Source organism: Peromyscus leucopus, chromosome 6, assembly GCF_004664715.2.
Source record: "Peromyscus leucopus breed LL Stock chromosome 6, UCI_PerLeu_2.1, whole genome shotgun sequence".
In the NCBI taxonomy this organism is placed as follows: Eukaryota; Metazoa; Chordata; class Mammalia; order Rodentia; family Cricetidae; genus Peromyscus; species Peromyscus leucopus.
This window is the reverse complement of record NC_051068.1, coordinates 47670832-47693389: the sequence shown is the minus strand read 5'-3', so window position 1 is coordinate 47693389 and position 22558 is coordinate 47670832. Positions and strand designations below refer to the sequence as shown.

The 22558-nt window shown below is 41.6% G+C and overlaps 1 protein-coding gene across 1 annotated transcript in view; it reads left to right on the top strand.

Annotated features, from left to right (window-relative positions):
- Sptssb (serine palmitoyltransferase small subunit B) overlaps nt 1-5348 on the top strand; it is a 30603-nt gene extending 25255 nt beyond the window's left edge. The window contains exon 3 of the mRNA XM_028867203.2: nt 4630-5348. Within this exon, the coding sequence (XP_028723036.1) occupies nt 4659-4889 (231 nt within the window). The 5' untranslated portion in view covers nt 4630-4658 and the 3' untranslated portion in view covers nt 4890-5348. The remainder of the gene's footprint in view (nt 1-4629) is intronic.
- The last annotated feature ends 17210 nt before the right edge of the window (nt 5349-22558 follow it).

The window sequence follows — 22558 nt, the reverse complement described above, 5'->3', positions numbered from 1 at the left end:
GAGGACCCAGTTTCTATTCTCAGCTCCCATATCAAGCAACTCACAACTACCTATGAGTCTAACTTCAGGGTGTTGGACACCTTCTTCTGGCCTCCACAGATACCCTCATGTACATACACAAAAATAAGTAAATTTGTAAAAGCATTTTTCACAGGTCCAAACTGGCGATTTTGAGGGCTGAGAAGTGAGATGTGGAAGCAGTCGACACATCTTAACGTTTTTGTTCTTAGTATGCGAGTGTATTGAAAATGTCCACTCCCAAAGCATTGTGGCATTTGTGGCCAAAATGCCTGTCTTTGATGTAACATATGCTCCTAGGCTTTTTATCTGCTATTTCTTTGACTAGTGGGTGACTTTCAGCAGATTTGAATAATGGATACCTATTCTTCCACAGTTTCCACAGCTTAGCTGGGTGCCTCTGGGTTTCTCAATAGACTGCCATACTTGTCTGCTAGGGCTGCCCAAGCAAGAAGTTAATTTTAAAGTAGAAAACATCAGCCAAGAGATTAATTAGTGCATTAAAAATAAACACAATAGTGAGAAGAAAAGTCAATGATATTCTTCAATGCAATATTATCTCATTAATAAAACTGAAAAGAATATTGCAAATTTTTATAAATCTTCAATACATGGTTGATTCTGAACAAGCAATACCCATGGGAAGAGCAGAAGAATAGAGCTCCCCAAATGAGTGGTGTGCAAATCCATTTCACCCTGGTACTGTACCCTATGAGTTTAGTCCCTCCTCCCTAACACTACAACCCCCCTCCAGTCAATAACCTCTCGGACCCTCGGAATCATAGGTTAAAGAAAAATAATTAGTGCTGGGTGATGGTAGTGCATGTCTTTAATCCCAGCACTTGAGAGGCAGAGGCTGCATAGAGAAACCTCATCTAAAAAAAAAAGGAAGAAAGAAAGAAAGAAAGAAAGAAAGAAAGAAAGGAAGGAAGGAAGGAAGGAAGGAAGGAAGGAAGGAAGGAAGGAAGGAAGGAAGGAAGAAAGAAAGAAAGAAAGAAAGAAAGAAAGAAAGAAAGAAAGAAAGAAAAGAAGGAGAGAAAGACTGAATGCATTAGCATATTCAACTCTATTCTCCCACTCCTGGCCTCCTGCTGGCATAAGGCATAGCTCTAGCTGCTTTGGTTTTACACCATTCCCTTTGCTGGACCCTTGACCTCCTCCCAAGCTCCCTCCCACCTCTCGCCTTTCCACTTGTCCTCTCCCATACCTCCCCATTCTCCTTCTCCATTTCCCTTTCAATCTATTTAATCATCCCTCTTATTTTATCTTTTCCTTAGACTGTGTTCAGACTGGATAAAGTTTACAAAACCTCCTTGAACACTCAACTTTCCCTTAGGAATACAGGGCTCGTAACATCTCATTTCTAAGCCCTCTAAATCGCCAGTTTGGACCCGTGAAAAGTGCTTTTATAGATTTACTTATTTTCATGTATGTGCATGAGGGTACCTGTGGAGGCCAGAAGAAGGTGTCCAATGCCCTGAAGTTAGAGTTATAGGTAGTTGGGAGTTGCTTGATACGGGTGCTGAGAATGGGAACATAACATAGGCACGTAACATAGTTGATCATCATGTATTCATTTCTACTAACTGTTTAAGATCTGTCTTTCCAACTAGTCTACACTCCTTAAGGAGAACAAATGTGTCCGTCTTAGCCATAAAGACGTCACCTTCGTCCAGTGCCACCTGGTACTAGATACCTAATAAAGAGACCCCAGGCTCCTCCACCAGTTACCTGACCCTATCTCACACTCTAAGTAATTACAGGGAAGCAACTGTAGCTTGTTATGAATAAGATGTTTTAAAGTTACGTTGTTTAGCAGGACGGCCAGACCTCAAGTACTGGTCCTCATCACTTTCATTGTTTCCATTCTTGGAAAATCTTGGTTTCTAGGATAATCTTGCCCATTGAAATTGTCACTGTGCTGTGGTTTGCCAGCTTCCATCCCTTCTAAACTCCATGTCAAACCTAATCTCCAGTGTAGCAGTACTAAAAGTTCAGTTAGGGACGGGTGAGTGGATAAAAGGGCTTACGCTACAAGCCTGAAGACCTCAGCTTGGTCCCTGGAATCCACCTGTAGAGTCAGATGCGATTATGGCGTCTGAAATCTCAACACTTCTATGGCAATATGGGGGATGCAGATAGGAGACTCCTGGGAGCTCACAAGCCAGCTAGCTCCACAGAAATAGCATAGGCTGCCTTGAAAACAAGGTGAGTTGATTATGTAGGTTCCTCTCCTGAATGGAACTGAGATTCTTTTTCTCTTTAATAGCTTATGAGTTCTTGAAGAATTACATTTTTACTTTATTTTCGTGCTTTTAATGTCAGTACCATGCTGTTTTTATTACTGTAGCTCTGTAGTATAATTTGAAATCCAGGGTGTTGGTGCCTCCAGCAATTTCATTGTTACTGTGGAGGATTGTTTTGTATATCCCAGGTCTTTTGTATTTCTGTATGAAATTTATGATTACTGTTTTCAATTTCTACAGAGAACTGTGCTAGAGTTTTGATATGGAAAATATTGAATCTGTAAATTGCTTTTGGTAGGAAGGCAGATAACATTTCACAGTGTTAGCCTTGCCAAACTATGAGCATGGGAAATCTTCTTCAGTTTCTTTTTTCAGTGTCTCAAGATTCTCATTGCACAAGTTTTTCACATACGTGTGAAATTTATTCTCTCTCTCACACACACACAGTGTGAATTGTAGGTTGTCATCGTTGAGGTTACTGTGACTCATACTGTTTTCCTTAGTTCTTGGTGTATTTGTCATTTGTGTGGAGGATGCTGATCTTTGAGTTCATTTTCTCTCCTGCCACTTTGCTGAGTATGTTTATCAGCAGTAGCCATTTTCTGGTGGCATTAGGGTCTTTTATGCATACAATCATATCATCTGCAAACAAAGCTTTTATGCATACAATCATATCATCTGCAAACAAAGCTACTTGTAGCTAGAGTTTTCCTGCCTTGCCCACAGTCAGGACAAATCTCTATCTACTGCCAGTCCCACAGCCACTCAGACCCAACCAAGTAAACACAGAGACTTATATTGCTTACAAACTGTATGGCCGTGGCAGGCTTCTTGCTAACTGTTCTTATAGCTTAAATTAATCCATTTCCATAAATCTATACCTTGCCACATGGCTCATGGCTTACCGGCATCTTCACATGCTACTTGTCATGGTGGTGGCTGGCAGACTCCTTCTGCCTTCCTGTTCTTTCTTTTCTCCTCTCTGTTAGTCCTGCCTATACTTCCTGCCTAGCCACTGGCCAATCAGTGTTTTATTTATTGACTAATCAGAGTAATTTGACATACAGACCATCCCACAGCAGCTACTTTGACCTCTTTCTTTCCTATCTATATCTTCTTATTCTCCTTCACTTGACTTATTGCTCTAGCTAAGAGTTCAAGTACTATGTTGAACAGGAAGGGAAAGAATGGACATTCTGTTTTGTTCTTGATTTTAGTGGGAATACCTTGGAAATACAATATTTAGGGTGATGTTGACTACAGGCTACCTGTAGCTTGCCTTTATTATGTTGAGATATATCCCATGTATCCCTTGTCTCGCCAGGACTTTTATCATGAATGGATGTTGGATTTTGGCAGGAGTATTCCTTGGTTCATTTGGATTGTTATAACAAAGTACTGAAGACTAGCTAACATAAATAATAATTTTTTTGCACAGTTCTGTTGTTGAGAAATCCAAGATGAAGGTGCTATCAGATTGGTAGCTTTTGAGAGTCTATCTCCACATCCAAAATGGTACATGCCTTGAAGACCATTTCCTTACATGGTGGAAAGAATGGAAAGGCTAAGAGGCTGGTCTGGGCCTCTCATTTGTCTTGGATGTTCCCCCAAACTACCCACATCCCTAGTGATTCACTTGAAGGTCTCATGAGACTCAACATATATTTGTGATCAAAGTCTGGATATATTACATCAAAACTGTATAGAACAGGATTGGTAGGGAATGAAGATACAGAGATATCTAGATCAGTCCATTTGAGGGCTTCTGAGGCTCTCTACCCTACCATTAAAACATGCAGTAATGTATCTACAGTCTCCAACTGACTGAAGTCCCAATGTGGTATTTCAGTGTTAATTGTGGTACATGACCAGTAGAAAACACCATACTTCGTATTTTGAATTTTGATCCTTTCCTGGCATTTACTATATCATGCAATAATCTGGTGATGCTGCGCAACAGCAATGAGCCACAGCTTCCAGTCAGCCTTGGGAATCACAAAGGCAAATAAATGGTACTCTATACCATGCACTGCATGGCTAAGCCCTGATGTTCAATAGGCTAAGTGTGGTTTGTTTTTGTTTTCTCTAGAATATTTAAACTTATACTGTGCTTTTGGGGATGTATCTCCATTATAAGCTGAAGAGGATCTGTATATAAAATACTTTTAAAGCCCCAGGAAACCTACTACAGGACAACACCTAAGGTTTATATTAGGACTAGTGACATGGACACCCTTTGCCTGAAAATAACCAAAATTTCAGGTTATGGGAATATTAACAGTATGCATTTGCTGTGTATTCCCAGAAGATTGTGTGCTCTGTTTCTTATTTTAATTTTCTTTGGTGATGTTATTTCCCTTAACAGGAAGACTGTCCACAGCTTGAAGAAGGACCATGGATTTCAAGAGTGTGAAGGAGTATTTTGCTTGGCTCTACTATCAATACCAAATCATCAGCTGCTGTGCCGTCCTGGAGCCCTGGGAACAGTCTATGTTCAATACCATCTTACTGACCATTGTTGCTATGGTAGTGTACACTGCCTATGTCTTCATCCCCATCCACATCCGCCTGGCTTGGGAATTTTTCTCCAAAATATGTGGCTATCACAGTTCAGTTTCTAACTGACCTCATCGGAATCCTGTGAAATGGCATGATGTGTTGATGTTGCTTACGACTTGTTGACTTGGGGACTGTGTCGTCTTTCACCTCTGACCTGACCAGCACTCTTTCTATGCACTGGCATCCTGCCTGGAGTCTGAGCTAGGTGCCCTTCCAGTCGCTTTTGTCCAGGCAGCATTGTGTGTCTCTGACGATAGGAAATGCCATGACTTTACCCTGTATCCCACATTCGCTCAAAACTCAATTCCATGGCTTTAGATTTCTTTTGAAATCAGGATGCTTTCAAATAAAACTCTTCTGGAAAATAGGCTTATAAGAAACCCGACAGTCATATTTAAAATACTCTCTTCATATTATTCTATATTAAAGGATATGTTACAAAAAGTATTCTTCATAGGCTACTGTCAAAAGTACCCTGTTCTTGTTTACAATCTATTAAAAGATGTGAATAAAATAAACAAACCTTTAGAGTATTTTTTTTTCTGGTGAATAGCTAATACCAAAAATTCTTTTCTTCTTTTTAAAATTTTCATTCTCTTTGCTTTACCTAAAATTCTTTTACTTCAAATGCAAAAGAATAGGTCAGAGACAATTATTTTCTTCTAGATATGGTTCAGGCATTGTTTCAAATGCCTCTGAAGTCTGTTTTATCCTAGCTGTAAATGAATTATGGTCTTAAATAAACAAGTAAATATTGTACTAGAGAACAATTTAAGTTTCAAAAATAAATATAATCAAGGCAAATTCCAATCTTGTGACTTTTGACCATGCCCTGCCTTGAATGACTCTGAAGGCAAGAGAAGAGAAACGGTTGTTTTCCTGTCCCTTCACTAGTGGAAGAAAAACAGCATGTCCTGGGCTACAGGAAGAAGCTAATAAATAGGCTGGAAGTAATAGTCTACCAGCAGGAAGTCGACAGCTCCAGTTAAACGCTTTGATATAGTGGCTCCTTTGCGCAGCAGAAACAAGATTTATTAAATTTCTCTCGAAATGTTTATCTTCAAAGCAAATGTAAGATTTTAATTATAGTGCTGAGCCAAACATGAAAGCTGAAGACTGAACCTTGCAGTTTTTCTTTCCCCCCATAAATATTACCGTTAGTAATTCTGGAAGGAAAAAAACAAACAGATTTTGGACAACACTGGCACCTTTGTTTTAGGGGGGAAATATTCCAAGGAGAACTAAAAAGCAAGATATTTGGCATGCAAAATCAACTTGCACAACTGTTTAAAAATAAAACAAAGAATACATTTTGAAGAGAGACCAGATATGAATATATGCTTGTTGATTTTTGCAAAATAAAGTTAAGTTTACTTTGATTGGAAAAAAAAAAATGCCCAGTTTGGGCTTGCCTTCCCTTTCTTCACAATACACTTATATTGCACTCCTCAGATGACCTCTACTAATCTGACATGAAGCTGATCTCGAATGGTAGAATAAAGCTAACATTGCCGAGTTGCTGGTTCCTTTTCTTATTGCTGTGATTGAACACTTGGAGGAGCAGCTGCGGGAAGGAAGGGTCTTGCCGGGCTCACTGTTGGAGGGACAGCACTTGGTGGTGGAGAAGGCATGGCGACGGCAGGAACATGAGGCAGCTGCTCAGACTGCAGCCACAGCCAAGAAGCAGAGAGCGATGAGTGCTGGTGCTCAGTCTGAGTGAGTGCTGGTGCTCAGTCTGTTTTCTACTCTTTATTCAATGCAAGACCTTAGTCCAAGGAATCAAGGCGGGCCTTTCAACTTCTGTTAAACCTTTCTAGAAGCATCCTCGTAGACAAACCCAGATATGTTTCCATTGTGATTCTAAATCAAATTAAGTTGACAACTGAAGATCAATCCTCATACTAAGGAACTTCTCCACGCCTGATATGCCTTTTATGGCATATAACCTTACATGACTTCAGTTACATGCTGAATCAGTACCCAGGTCTTCTGGTCACAGGAAAGGAGCCTGGAGCTTAGGAAACTCAAATTACTTGTTCAAAGTCAGTTAACGACCAGCAGCGTCGCAGGGTAAGGACCACACGGACATCCATGGGCGAATGACGTGAGTGATGAGCATTGCTGACACATTAGAAAGCAAAGTCCACCATGTGAGAAAAGCGACAGCGTGAAGAGTTTGGAGTCCCAGCTGTCACCTTTGCTGCTGTGTTTGGGGGGCCAAGTTCACCCAGTTCCCTTGCCATCTTGGAAAGATTGCTCTCACTTTTAGTTAACAGTTAAGGATGGATGGACTTGAATGCATTCCCAGTTCACAGTGATTCAGCACCCTTCTGTAGGTGGCTTCCTGCTAAGCACTTTTAGAATTCAGTCACAAAGATACCGCTTTGACCTTCAAATCTACCTTCTAAAAATAAGAGTTAAAATAGATGCCAATAGACAGAGGAGACGTTAATAAAGGATTATTACAAAACACCGTCCTGGGATGGCACATCCAAGGCAAGCATTGTCTCTGAACAATCAAAGATAGTCAATACAGGGTCCACAAAGTATACTCATACAGGTTTCTGGTTTTTTGTTTGTTTCAAAGCTAGGGGTGTGTGGTGGGGGAGAAAGCCGCACCTGCCTGCTGCCTGCTGCTGCTGCTGCTGCTCCAGACTTGGCGGAGCTGGTTTTTAACTCTGACCACAGTCAGCCTGGACTGGGAACAGTGTGCTCTCCCTTTTCTTCCACTCTATAGATATTGCAGTGGTATGCTTACAACTTAAAACAAGAAAACCCAAAGGATCTAAGGTTCCAGAGGACTAGTACTTGTCACTCATGAAACTAGGACTCATAAAATGTTCTTTCCTCAGTATTGGCCAAGGCAATAAATAAATAAATAAATAAATAAATAAATAAATAAATAAATACCCAAACCTGTTTTACCTACTTGTATAACAACAACACAAACCCGCAACACACAAAATGCCAAGAAACCAGACAGTTGCAACATAACATCATTGATTAGTCTACATTACATGTAAAAAATCAATAAGTAAATGGCTAGCACATTCTCGACTTGTTCCTTTTGTATTGCTAACTCATCTGGGTCCTGTAACTAGCGAGCTCCTAGAGGACGGTCACCTTGTTTCTGAATGCCAGGTGGTTGGTACAGGGATTAACAGGTGCCCACCACAGAGAGCTCCCCAAACTCCGCACAAGGAAGCTCAGCCTGTGTATCAGGCACCTCCACATGAACAGCTTCCGATTATGGACCTAAATAACCTCCATTCACACGACAGATTCATTAAAAGTTAACCAGGCATCGATGCACAGATAAAAGGAGTTGAGAGACAAATAAATAGCCCGATGAAAAAAATGATAACGGACAAGGTGACACACACCCGGTGTTCATTGTGAAATCCTCTTATCTTCGAATATTTGAAAAAATTTTAGCCTACTGTATGCCAGCTGTTGAATTTGATAAGGAAAAAAAAAACCCAATGAGACAAAAATTGGAATTGTCAACACACACACAAAACGCCACAGCTCTCAGCAGAAAGGGAATGAAAAATAGCTTATCCTGCAACCAAGTTTGGGTGACCATGGCCTGGAAAAGCACAGATTTAGGTTACCCCACTTCCGTGTCTTCCAAACTGAAAGTGGTTCTATAATAGGAGAACAAAGAAAGTCATAAATCAAAGCAATGTGAAAACGCACTGGGGAGGGCATGAGAAAAGCCAGGCAGATGAGCCGCAGACCTTACCTGATAGTATTCTTAGCCCTTTAATTCTTGGAGAATCTGGTTTTAAGATAACACATTGTGAGGTTTCTAATCTGCTTATCAGGATGTTAGGTCTGGCTCTAGGTGGCCAAGGAATGGCTGTTTGGTAGGCTGAATACCACTCAAGATAAACAGCAAGTGGGCTCTGAAATAACAGCATTCCAACCTCCCCACAGTCGTTAATGTTTTAGTGGGCCCATTCGCCTCTGTCCACAGAGCTCCTTTTCAGGAATTTTTTTTTTCTCATAAAATATTTTTTTTAAAAAAAAATCTCTGCATTTATGCACAAATAAGTTTGATGGTTGGCAAGATACAAAACAAACAAAAATATTTAACAAATATCACAAATTTTGATCAGAGCTCGTGAAAAACCAGCAGGGGTCTAAGGAGGAAGTGGCAGAAAGTTGGAGATGGACAGAACATGGGGTGAGGGCAGCCAGCGCATCTCTTGTGACTACACGAGACTCAGAGCCAGGCACCAATGCCAGTGCGAGGACAGTGAGGACAGACTTAACAAAAGACAGTGGGAGCAGTGGGGGCTGATGGGTCGGAGCAGCACAACACACAGCCCATGAAGACAGGGGCTGGATGGAGGTGGTGGCCGGAGTCAGAACAGCAGGTGGTCTGAGACTTACAAAGGAAGCTACCAAGTTGAGGCTGCTCGCTGACGCAATGACTCCATTAAATATTACCCCACGCCCACGCCTGTAGTGGTTTGAAAGAAAACGGCCCCCAAAGGAAGTGGCACTCTTAGGAGGTGTGGCCTTGTTGGAGGAAGTATGTCACTGTGGGGGCGGGCTTTGGGATCTCTTTTGCTCAAGTTTCCCTCATTGTGACAGTTAGTTGACTCCCTGTTGCCCGCAAGATGGAGCACTCTCAGCTCCAGCTGCACATCTGCCTGCACACTGCCATGCTCCTCATTGTGATGATAATGGACTGAACCTCTGAAACTGTGAGCCACCCCAATTAGTGTATGTATCATCAAGGCACAGTGTCACAGGCCTGTAATCCCAGCCCTCAGGAAATGGAAGCAGGGACTGCGGAGATGGCTCAGTGGTTATAGATGACCAACATGCATAGGGGAAAAATACCCATACCCATAAAATAATTTTTAAAAGTTTTAAAGAGAAGGAAGCAGGAGAACTGAGGGCCCGAGGATGCAAAGCAAGACCGTTATTATAACAAAATAAAATTATAACTAAAAGACTGTAATTTTGTCTTTAATTATAAGATATTCTAAAACACAAACAAAAAGTAAAACTTCTAGCCCAACCGAAGGAAAGTTCTTCATTCTGGGAAGTTACTTCTAGAGCTGGCTGTGAAAAGAGGATAGGGATCTTTTCTAAAGATGGAGGGGGGGAGATGAGACTTTTCTTCCTACTTTTTTAGTTTTTAAAGCTTTGTCCGGTTAGAAGAAAAGATGCAGACTTTGCATCATGAAATGGAGTCATTGTCTAGGCACTGTGCATTATCAAACTGACTAACAGATCAATAGCATGGTCGCTCCTGGGCCTCAAGTATTCTGGCACTAGAGCCCCTAAGATAGCCTGATGACTTGAGGTCCATTCCTGCAGACCGCAGAGTAGAAGAAGACAACCAGCTCCCACAGATTGTCCCTGGCCGCTGCACAAGTGGGTACATGCGCACACATGCAAGGAAGCGTGAGAAGAATGTAATCAGGTTGGTACCCCACAGAGAGTTGAATAGTCTGGAAGATCAACTGTCAGGTGGGGCCTCCTTAGACCCCTCCCTGCTTCACTGGGCAGATGATAGTGGAAGCATCCACTGGGAGACAGTTTTGTGGTGGGCCTGCAGGCAGGTATGGCCACCCACTCTCTACTTCCAATCATTGCTCAGAAGTAACCAGAAAACAGGAAGCAGGCTCTCCCCTTACTGCAATGGCAGAGCTGATGTCCAGATCTTTCTTGGGAGTCTTTGTATGCAATAAAGATGTATCCCATCGACAATAATCACACTTCTAACTCCCTTTATGTGGGTTCAGAATTCACATTGCTTCTTTCAACATTACATTTCAGCATCTTGCTAATAGAAAGTGATAACTGGGCCAACATTTTGATCCAGGAGTCTGAAGGAGCATTAACGTAGGACCAAACATGTTCCGCCCCTCCACCGCCCCCCCCACACACACACACTCAGTCTGGAACACCCAACCACACCTGAGGCAGGTAAATTCCCCAGATACCATGATCCTGATGGTTAGGGATGGAACTGCTGGAAAGAGCTACGTGTCACAGCGTGCTCATGTGTCCCATGCATCCTTGTTCAAATGGCTTAGACTCTGTGTAAGGGGCGTGGGGGAGGAGAGAAGATGGGCAAGAGATGAGAAGAGGGGCAGGCAAGAGAAGGAGGTGAGAAATGGAATAAAGGAGGATGAAAAGAAAAAGGAAAGGAACCCTTTCTTTTTCATTTCCACATTCAAAATGGGAAGGTCTTGTGGGTTTCAAAAGACACACATCATAGCAGATTTAGCTGAGAACTCTAACTGATATTTATTAGGGAATCCAGAACCGAACAGCATCTTACTCTGTAACACTGAATTGGAAAGAGGGAGTTAGCTTCGGGGCAGAAAAGGACTGAAGAAAAAAAAATCATAACTAAGAACAAAAAGCAGCCTGGCTGTTTAAAGTAATTTCCCTTAAAGGACAACAGAGAAGAGACTTCTCTGACCAGCCGAGCCGGGTCAGGCAAGCTGGACCCCTTCCAGTTGGTTCCTGTGAACTCTGGCTTTGGTTCTTCACTCTTACCCTACCCCCGAAACTGTCCCATTTTAAAGTGCATTTTGGTTCATGGCACCTAGCAGAAATGATGCCATCCTGGTCGGCTCGGCCTGTAGATGTCTTCAGAGGGAGCTTGGCCCCGAACAGTAGCTTCCCATGGATGTATTTCACCTAAGCACACTGCAGCTCTCTGAACTCATTCTCCCAAGAATTCCCCTGATCCAGGGTATTTTCCCTAACATAAGCCATAACTAGATGTCTTACTTCCTTGTTCACATTAATATTTCAATTCCTTTTGCTAAAATAATTTGTGTTCCCCAAAAATTCCAATAAATCAAAATAAGCAGAGAGCTGATACCTGCGTTCTCCATTGGCTTGTCTAGTAAGGTTCCCTCCACTTCACTCTATCTTATTCTAGAGTCTCAACAACCTCATCTGGAAAAATAGTTCCATTTGCCAAGTTAATTTCAGATGCTCTTCCAAGGTAAAGAATCGGTATTATTTGAAATGGTGTAATTATTTAAATTATAGTGACTCTTAACATTTAGCCTTCTGCAGCCAGCTGTCCTAGTCGTTGGCAGGACACTGGCCTTTCCCTGAAATGCTGGGGCATCTCATGACCCTGGCACGACGATTGCACTGGGAAGGGGGTGTAAAGTGGTCATAGATGACAACAGATAAATACAAAAATTCCAGACTGGACAATCAGTTCTTCTGAGGTAGTAAGATGAGAAAAAGCAAAAGGTTGATGGGAATAGTATCTGGAGTGGGCCACCTGCATTTCAGTGACATCTCTACTGTGCACCCTCCCCTGTCCTTTGAACCTCTGTCCTCTGTCATCACTTAGTCTGCTCCTGCATGTACCCTCCAGGGTCATCTATTGTCTTTCTCTGGAGCCTTCGTTTGCACCAATCAATGAGCAGGGCCATGGCAGACTAGGAGATAGGGAGGTGTCTCTGAGAGGACAGGGAACCTCGTTGCTCTTAGACTACATCTTTTTCTGCAATGAGCAACTTAGTGCAGAGACTTATAACTGGTCAAAGTGCTGAGAATAAGGAACTCCTGAGTGTTACACCCAAAGAAGACCTGTCGTTTTTTTTTTTTTTTTTTTTGTTTTTTTTTTTTTTTTTTTTTTTTTTAAATCAACTCCTTCCTGTAAGAACTGGATGGTTGGACGGTGGGGAAGAGAACTGTGAAATGTTGTCTTCAGACTGACGTGGCCACCGCACTAATGAGCTCACTGTAGCTGTGATTACTTGGACATAATCAAGACGACAAGATTAGCCAGTTAGATTAGTTAGTTCCAACAGGCTGCACCAACTGGATATATATAAGAATATATATATATATATACATATATATATATATACATATATATATAGAGAGAGAGAGAGACAGAGAGACAGAGAGACAGACAGAGACAGACAGAGACAGACAGACAGACAGACAATATGAAGGTGAGGAAGGGGTGTGCTGGTAGATATTATATGGGCAGAGTGGGGGGTAGTGTGTGTGTGTGTACGTGTGTGTGTGTGTGTGTGTGTGTGTGTGTGTGTGTGTGTGTATGACACTGTCAAAGTTTTAAAAAGAAGGCTCTTGGCTATTAAGAGCATGGCACACATGCATTCACCTGGGGTTTCTGCATCAATAGACTCTTCGGATTGAGTCCTAAAGCCCCAAGCATCAAGTGCCAAGAGACTGAGAAGAGAGAACCAGAGATGAAAACAGAGAACCAGAGATGAAAACATTGTGAGTGCCACCTTCCTAAGTGGGGCTGCAAAGGGAAGTGATGCAAGGTCACTCAGAGAAGCCCACGGGCTGTCTGAGAAGAAGGCACTACAAGACCATTCGAGGACCAGATGCCACCAGGGCTCTTTTCAGAGAAGTCAAATTGGTCTTTATTCATGTTAGGCTTCCACAAGAAGAAGCTGCCAAATAGCCTATAATATGTCGAAAGTGTGACGACTATGTGCTGAATATGACTGAGCTGAGTATTGAGAACCTTGTCTCTAAGAGATAATAAGAATGGTAAAGGCCCTAGGGGAACAAAACTCGTTGTTAAGCACTTGTCAGTGGTGATTTTGATGTCACAGAAGAGCATAAAAAGACTACAAATTCTTCAGAGGCTGCACAGTAGCACAGGTCCAGCTGGCTGGCTAGAGTATATTCTCTCTTCGCTGCACTGAATGGGAATGCTTACTGTGTAAACTAGGAGCTGCTGATGAAGAGCTCTGGTTACAGAATGCCACAACTGAATTGGGAGCAGTGGGACCTTCGTTGGCTCTGGTTCTGAAGAGGACATACCTAGTATCAGATGACCTTTATAAATCATCTATGAAAATGCTCAGTGCTCTCAAGCTAAAGAAAGTGTGTTGGCTAGTTTTATGTTAACTTGAGTCATTTGAGGAGAGAGCCTCAATTGGAAAAAAAAAAAAATGCCTCTCTAAGACCAGGCTGTAGGCAAACCTTTGAGGTATTTTCTTAATGATTGATATGCAAGGGCCCAACCTATTGTGAGTGGTGGCATCCCTGAGCTGGTGGTCCTGGGTGCACTAAGAAAGCAGGATGAACAGACCATGAGGAGCAAGCCCATAAGCTGCATCCCTCTATGGTCTCTGTATCAGCTCTGGCCTCTAGGTCCCTGCCCTGCTTGAGTTCCGGCCCTGATACCCTTCGATGATGAACTATGATATGGAAGTGAGAGCAAAATCAACTCTTTCCTCCCTGAGTTGCTTTGATCGTGGTGTTTCATTCGAGCAATAGAAACCCTAACTAAAACAGAACGTAAGCTCTCTCTCAGGATACTTTGGGGTCAATGTTCAGAAGGATTTTATGCAGAAGCAAGACCTAAGCAACTACTCACCAGGACTGTGGAGTGGTTAAAGAATCTGCCAAGAACATAAGAGATGAGGAGGAAAATCAAAGCTAATGAAAAGCAATTCATGACAGCAACTGCTGCTTTCTTGTTGTACTCTGTTCTCTAAAGAGAATTGTCCCACTTCGATCTGTTCAGTTTTCTTATAAGGGTCTACTGTTTGTTTGTCTGTTTGTTTGGAGGTTTTTGAGGAGGGTGGATATGAGACAGGCTCTCACACTGTAACCTTGCCTACAACAGCTACTCTGTAGCTTGGGCGGTCCTGCCTCAGCCTCTAAAGTTCTGGCATATACTCCCACACCCAGATTATTGTATATTTTTATAACATCTTTGTCGCTTTTCTACTGCTGTGATGAGATATCACTATCAAGTCAACTTATAAAGGAAAGTGTTTATTTGGGGCTTACGTTTTCAGAGGGTTAAAGTCCATAACCATCATGGCAGGGAGCATGGCACCAGGCAGGCAGGCATGGGGCTGGAGCAGTAGCTGAGAGCTCACATGTCTTGAGACACAGCCACAGGCAGAAAGAGCTAACTGGGATTGATTTATGTTTCTGAAACCTCAAAATCCACCCCCAGTGACACACCTCCAACAAGCCCGCACCTCCTAAATCCATCCCAAACATTCTACCAACTGGGAATCAACTATTCAAATATATTTAAATATGAGCCTATAGATCTCTCTCTCTCTTTTTTTTTTTTTTTTGGTTTTTCGAGACAGGATTTCTCTGTGTAGCTTTGCGCCTTTCCTGGATCTCGCTCTGTAGATCAGGCTGGCCTCGAACTCACAAAGATCCGCCTGCCTCTGAGTACTGGGATTAAAGGCGTGCATCACCACCGCCCGGCACAGATCATTCTTATTCAAATCACCGCATAACATGTGACACTTTTTTTTTTTAATTTAAGACTATTAACAAGTGCTTACAGTTTGTTGACTGTTTTGAAAACATCAAGTTGTAAACTTTTATTTCAAATTAAAAATGAAGCTCTTAAAAAAAAATCTCAATTTGACCAGATATGACACAATTTAAAAACCTTTAAAGGTTTTTTTTTTTTTTAAGCAAATAATAAAAACCCTACGCTGTATAAACAATGCAGATAGTTCTAGTGTAGCTGGTCAAGGGGCAAAAGTTCTTCAGCTCCAATCTTTGTTCATTTCTTTCTTTCTTTCTTTTCTTTTTCTTTTTAGTTTTTTTTTGTTGTTGTTGTTGTTTTTGTTGTTTTGTTTTGTTTTGTTTTTTGGAGATAGGGTTTCTCTGTGTAGCTTTGCTCCTTTCCTGGAACTTGCTTTGGAAACCAGGCTGGCCTCGAACTCACGGAGATCCGCCTGCCTCTGCCTCCTGAGTGCTGGGATTAAAGGTGTGCGCCACCACCGCCCGGCTTTGTTCATTTCCTATTGCTGGAAATTTCGTATTTCTTCTTGTTGGATGACCAAACCAGATGGTGGTAGAGATGGTAAGCCGGCGTTGACTCAGCCCTGCCCTGCTCAGCCTTTGGAGCAGATGAATTCTCAGCTCGTGGATCAGCTGCTTTTGTCTCTTTGCCGTCTTCTGGTTTAGGGTTCTCAGGGCGTCTGCACTGGTGATGAAGTTGGGACGATACTGATGTTATGTTAAGGAGGATGCTGATGTTGGGTCTCGTCTTCTTGATTTTCCTTATCCTCTTTCTTGCAGTCCTCTCTAGGAGGAGGGCCCCTGCGGAATCGTTGACTTTAACCTCATATGTATTCCGGCTCACTGGTCTGCCTTGCTCTCCTGCACTCTGGTGTCAGCACCTGTAGATGCAAGTTTCTGTCCCTCCTGGTCCTGTAGCCATTCAGTCCCAAATAAACACACAGAGGCTTATATTAATTACAAACTGTTTGCTTTATGACTCAGGCTTATCATTAACTAGCTTTTACAACTTAATTTAACCCATTTCTATTAATCTGTGTATTGTCATGTGGCTTCGTGGTGTTACCTGTGTTCCATTACATCTTGCTCCCCTGGCAGTGCTCAGTGTCTCCTCTAACTCTGCCTTCTTCTCCTGTATCTTTTCCTGGCACTATTCTGCCTTGCCATAGGCCACAGCAGCTTCTTTATTAACCATTGGCAGCAACACATATTCACAGCGTACAGAAAGACCATCCCACAACAAGCACCCTCCATCACTTCTTGCACGGATGGTTGGAATACTATATAGTCAATGCCCATAGGGTTTCCACAGCAAGGTTCCCTTTGCCTGTGGTAGACGACAGCATTGGGCCTGGCCATCAGGAACACTCTCTGACACCTCATTCTTTTCCCCACTCTCACTGCTCTGGTAATTTGCCGGTGACTGCAGGGAGAACCCCTACTGCTTGGATAGCGTCTATAATGGTTATGGTCTGCTACATGTATACTGGCTTTTACTTGCACTCCACAAGGACTTATAACATCTGCTGCCTCCGCACCCTTTTCTCCTTCGACATCAGACCCAACAATCTCTCCATCCTGTACACCATGAAGATACTGCCTGTTGTACAAATACGTCTTCTTGCCATTCCTGTTGATGAAGCTGACTCTGTCCCATTCCTTACATTGAACCATTGGAATGCTTCCACCCCTTCTCTGCTATGACCTTCTTGTCCCTGCAGTGGGATGGGGCACCGTGTCCGTGAGGCTGCCCAGGTAGCTGGTGGATTTGCTGCTGTTTGTGGAGCAGGAGCCGGGCTTGATGATACAGAAACTGAGGACAGCGTCAGCACAGGGGAGGCTTGAGGCTGCTGGATCGGGGCCTCACTACTCGTGGTTGCGGTGGTGGTGGTGACTGGGGCCAGTGGCGACTCAGGACTCTCTGAGGCTTCTGGGGTCTGCTCCCCCTACTGACTGAACTCAGAGAGAGAGAGAGAGAGAGAGAGAGAGAGAGAGAGAGAGAGAGAGAGAGAGTATATTTCTGTTTCTATGGACATGTAGATATAGAGATAGATAGGATAGATAGGTAGATAGATAGATAGATAGATAGATAGATAGATAGATAGATAGATAGATAGATAGATAGATAGATAGATAGATAGAGTTATTAAATGCATGTGGAAGAGGAAGCTGTACTGGAATTGTTAGTGTCCCACACTGTGATGGTTTGAAAGAAAATGGCCCCCAAAGTAAGTGGCACTATCAGGAGGTGTGACATTGTTGGAGGAAGTGTGTCACTGTGGGAACTGGCTTTGAGGTCTCTTTTTCTCAAGCTTCCCTCAATGTGACAGTCAGTCAACTTCTTCTTTTCTGCAAGATATAACACTCTCAGCTCCAGCACCACATCTGCCTGTACACTGCCATACTCCCTTTCATGATCATAATAGGCTGAACCTCTGAAACTATAAGCAAGCCAACCCAATTAAATGTTTTCTTTATAAGAGTAGAAATGGTCATGGTGTCTCTTCAGAGCAATAGTAAACCCTAATGAAGGCCAACACATATAGTTATGAATGTGTATGGAAGAGGAAGCTGTATGAGGATTGCAGGGTAGAGTAGAAAATGGTAATTTCCCACTGGTCATAAGTATGGTATTTTGTAAGAAGCTGTTGCCTTGCATTGGATGTGGATTGGGGGGGCAATTTATCCTTCAGGACCCTGTGGTGCCACTGTGGTTCTCAAGGTACACTAGTAAACCTGGTCTTTATGGTTGATCTAGTGCCTGTTATAAGAGTAGGAAATAAGGAAAGACACATATATTGTCATGAGAAGGGAAGACACCACTCATTTCTGAAAAGTGGAAGAGGAGGGAAAGACGATGTCATACTTTTAGTAGGAAATAGGCTGTGGAATAAGGCCCAAGAGTTTATCCATTCTTTGTCTTCTGGGGTCCCTGTCACATTCTCATCGAAAGTTGGGGGAAAGCCATGGAAAGCAGAAATGACATATACATCAGAGATATATATGCACTCAATATTAACAGCCTGGAAACACTTCACCATACCCAATATGTACCAACAACTTGATCATTACTTCTTGGCTCCTATTATTTTGCCAGAAATCCTACTAATTAAGAGATTCATTTCAGATTCTTTACTTTGCTGTTTAAAATCATGGGTTTTTTCTTTTAAAAGGGAAGAGATGGGGGGAAGGGATAACTAAGAATGTTTGAAAAAGCCATATGGAAAACTACTACTTTATAAGCCTCCTAAATATATATATATATTTAAATATATATTCAAATATTTTCTGTAATGTTCATTTCACTTAAATACATATAGTCGTACATTTATACAAATATATAATATTCATATATTATATTTCTTTTAAGTGAATGTATATATTCACTTAAAATTTTAATTGGCCTTGCCCTACACAGGGCATGAAGCTTCCCCCAGACCCCGTAAGTTGCCAGCTGTTGTTGGGTCGAGGTGCTCTTCACACTCCCCAAAACCCTGAAGGCCTGCACTGTTGGCATCACACTCTTACTGCATTATTTATGTTCCACATAATGATGTCTTCAATCATTTCATCGCAGGTCCTTTAAGAGTAATAAAACAACACAATTTATGCTTACAGGCACGAAGCTGTACCACACACTCAGCCTGCCCCTGCTGAGCTTCGTGGGGCTTTTCACTTGCAGCTTGAGTACATGATCATGACACAATAATTCAGTTAAGTAGATAGACGGAGCCATTAGGGCTGTGAGAATGAGAAACCCTGCGCACCTCACAGCAAGGGCTTGGTTTCTTGAACCCTTCCCGCCTGTGGCCAATTAATCTCTGCTCTACCTCAAATAGATAATAGGGCTGCAAACCAAACATCTACTGACAATACATCATAAAGAAATGTCTTTTGAAACAATTTTTTAGTGTAGATATAATCTTGTCATTTATTAAAGAGGAAACAAATTTGTATGCCAGTGAAATAGACATTGTTTATTTTCTACAAAGAATGAAGCACTGGCTCAGCATTCCACACTGCAGGGCAGGCACACAGCATCCTCAACATTTTTCAGCGTTGATGGATGTCTTGATTCTGCAACTGTTAATGCCAACAGTGCCACTCTACATAAATATATAGTACAAAATAACAGAAGTGTGTTTGGGGCCGTTTCAGAAATCATTGGCAACTCTATCCTAATCCCAAGCTAAAATTCATTTAACAGGGTTTGTTTTTTTTTTTTTTTTAATGAAACTCAAGTTAGCTTCTTGAAATGCAATTTTTGAAATTAATCATTCTACCACCATAGAATCCAAAAATATATTAATTTGATACTCACATACTAAAGACTGACCATAGGGAGTTATTAAAAGTGCTTGTCTTCATTATTAAACGGTTATGTTTCAATAAGAGTAGAAGCTTTGTGTATGGAGGAAATAAAAATGGCTACAGTTCATGATGTCGTAGTCCAAGTCTGAGCCGAGGTCTTTCAGGCAGGACTTGGTGGTGCTGTGAGGGAGCCAGTACACACCCTGCAAACTGTGCCCACTGCTTACTCAGAACCAAAGCCTCAGTGAAGTCAGAAGATGCAACATGGGCTGGCATACCAAGAACACCTTAGACTCATTATGAACTTGATCTTGAAATAATTTTTGGTTGTTGCACATTCAGAAACCCTTCCCTCTTGCCAAATTTTTCATGAACCCCATATCCAGTTACATGACCCTTAATGATGTCCTGATGCACAGCTGTGTCATAGGCACCTTGGAGATGAATAACTGCATATTTCTTCCTTTCTGCTTATATATCCTTGTAGCTAGATATCTTTGACATGATATGTATGGATACACATTAGTATAGTGTAGTGTAGTATAGCCAACCATGATAACAAATATTATGATTTGCAATGATAGGATAGAAAAGCATTTTCATGGACTAAATCTGTAGCTTCTTAATTTGCTGAATAAACCAAGAAGTCTAGAAATGGAATTACGATGTTACCAGTGTGTGATAATATATTCTAACTCAAATAGGGGAAGAAGAAAAGATTGGGGCAGACTTCAGACAGCAAGGAGGCACCAAAGTCACCTGGAGGACAAATTAATTCATCTTGTGCTATTCAAACAAAAGTTTAACAGTAGTTGGAAACAGGAAATGACTGTGAGAGACATGAGTCATTATACTATATGGTAATTCAGATATAACGATATAATAGTACCATCCAGGAAAAATGTGGATGTGTGATGTGTATCCACCTATGCACTAATCAGCCTGTAAAAGTTCATTACTAGAATGTTACTACAATTACAAAGATATATGGAAAGAGGGGTGGGGGTTTTTGGTTTGGGGTTTTTGGGGTTTTTCGTTTTGGTTTTTGGGTTTTTTTGTTTCAGTATGATTTAGGCATACAGTTTCATATTACATTAATTGACCATAGGCCCCCAAAAGAGCATATTATTAGAGAATAATAATAATAACACTTTTTTAAAGAGGGTCTGTTGTCCTCCAACTGGAAATGACCAAATCAACAAGTGAAAACTAAAATGTTTTCTTTTCATTAAATCAAACGTTCAATAATTTTATTTCACTAACATTCAACTGTATTTCATTAGGACCAGCAAGTTATGCTTTCCTTCTGATGCTTTATGGCCCATAACTTACTTTAGTTTTAGGGCTGTATGCCGTCTGAAAGGAACAGGGAAGTATTATACATGTACTTAAACCAGTGTATCATAAAATGTGCAAGCTCTTACATGAAGTGAAAGAAAAATTACAAGGAAAGGAAGTTAAAGAAAATCCTAAACTGAATGGCCCCACTCTCAATGAATGTCCAGCAGAAACAGACCTTGTGCGCCAATCACCTTCTGAGAGCCTCAGTTTTACTGTTCCGTAAGGAGATGGAGCTGTGGACATCTCTACATTCCAGTCTGCAAATGCAGAGAGAAGAGCAAGCTGGAAGGCTCATGCCACTACAGAGTGCTGAGTCCTCCGCTCAAGCTAGCCTGCAGGCTGTCGGGAGATCCACAGCCCACCCCTGAGGAATGGAGTGCTGGAAGACAAAGGCAGAAAGGACTGAGCGGAACTTTATACTCCACAACATGACTCTTCATGCAAATATACTCACCTAATAAAGCGAAATATGAAGGAGATTGTGTAAATAAAAAGATCATGGAGGTGAGGCTGTATGTGGCTCAGTTGTCGAGCAGTCTCTTAGGGCTTGAATGGCCCTGGGTTCAATCCTCAGCAGAAAGAAAGGAAGGAAGGAAGGAAGGAAGGAAGGAAGGAAGGAAGGAAGGAAGGAAGGAAGAAAGAAAGAAAGAAAGAAAGAAAGAAAGAAAGAAAGAAAGAAAGAAAGAAAGAAAGAAAGAAAGAAAGAAAGAAAGAAAGAAAATCAGTAGATTGCTGAAGTGGTGAAAACGACATTTTGCCTTCTAGAAACTCAAGACTAGACTCTGAGGCCAAGGCTTCTTATGAGCTATGGAACTGTGGACACATCACGTTCTCACACCTCAATTTTTCAAACAAAAAACAGTCATGATATTAGCTGTGAAAATTTTAAAAAAAAAGAATGTGTAATGCCCATCTTCAGAGGCATGTCTGGTGCATAAACCAAGTGGTTTTGTGTTTGTTTGTTTGTTTTTGCGGCTGTTTGTGAGAAAAGACCTTGCTATGTAACCCATAGCAAGATGTTTATTTTTTTATCGAGATGACAAGCACAGGTGACTATAAATCTGTAAGTCTTATCTACCTAAATAACCTAAGGACTAAGGTTTCATGTAAACAAGGTAAACAATCTGTAAGCAAATATATGGTAAAAGGACAATAACTTCAAAATTGTGACAATACACAAAATACCTTTAACAGAGGTAGGAATGTATACTGCAATATGCAATATGACAATAATCCTAAGTATATATCAATACACAAAATATCCTAAACAGAGGTAGAACATACATACAGTATGACAGATATAAATTTACATTTGTATCAATATACGAAATATTTCAAATAAGAGTAGAAATATATGTACATTACAACAAATAGAGTTCTGTATTTGTATCAATATACAAATTATCTTAAACAGGAATATAAAAATAGTTTACATTTGTATCAATGTACAAGAATCCATAACAGTGCAAATTATCTAAGACTGCTTTAGACCACCCCCCACGGGGAGGGGGTCCAGTGTCCCCGTGGCTTTACTCGATTGTGTGGCCCATTACTACCTCTCCACACATTCAAGTGTGCCGCTTGCTCCCTTGAGCCACGTGCATTTCTCCTGGGATGAAAACAGCAGAAAGGTAGGTCCGTTTAAAGAGGCAAAGCCTACAGTAGCGAATGAAGCACACAGTGACGCCCTGCGTCTTCCTAAAGCACACTACAACAGATGTGGGCATTCCACAGCCTGTCCTGCCTGGAGGACACAGTAAGCCTCACGAACTGGCACAGGATAACTGTGTATGTCCATTTGGTTTCCTGCTGGG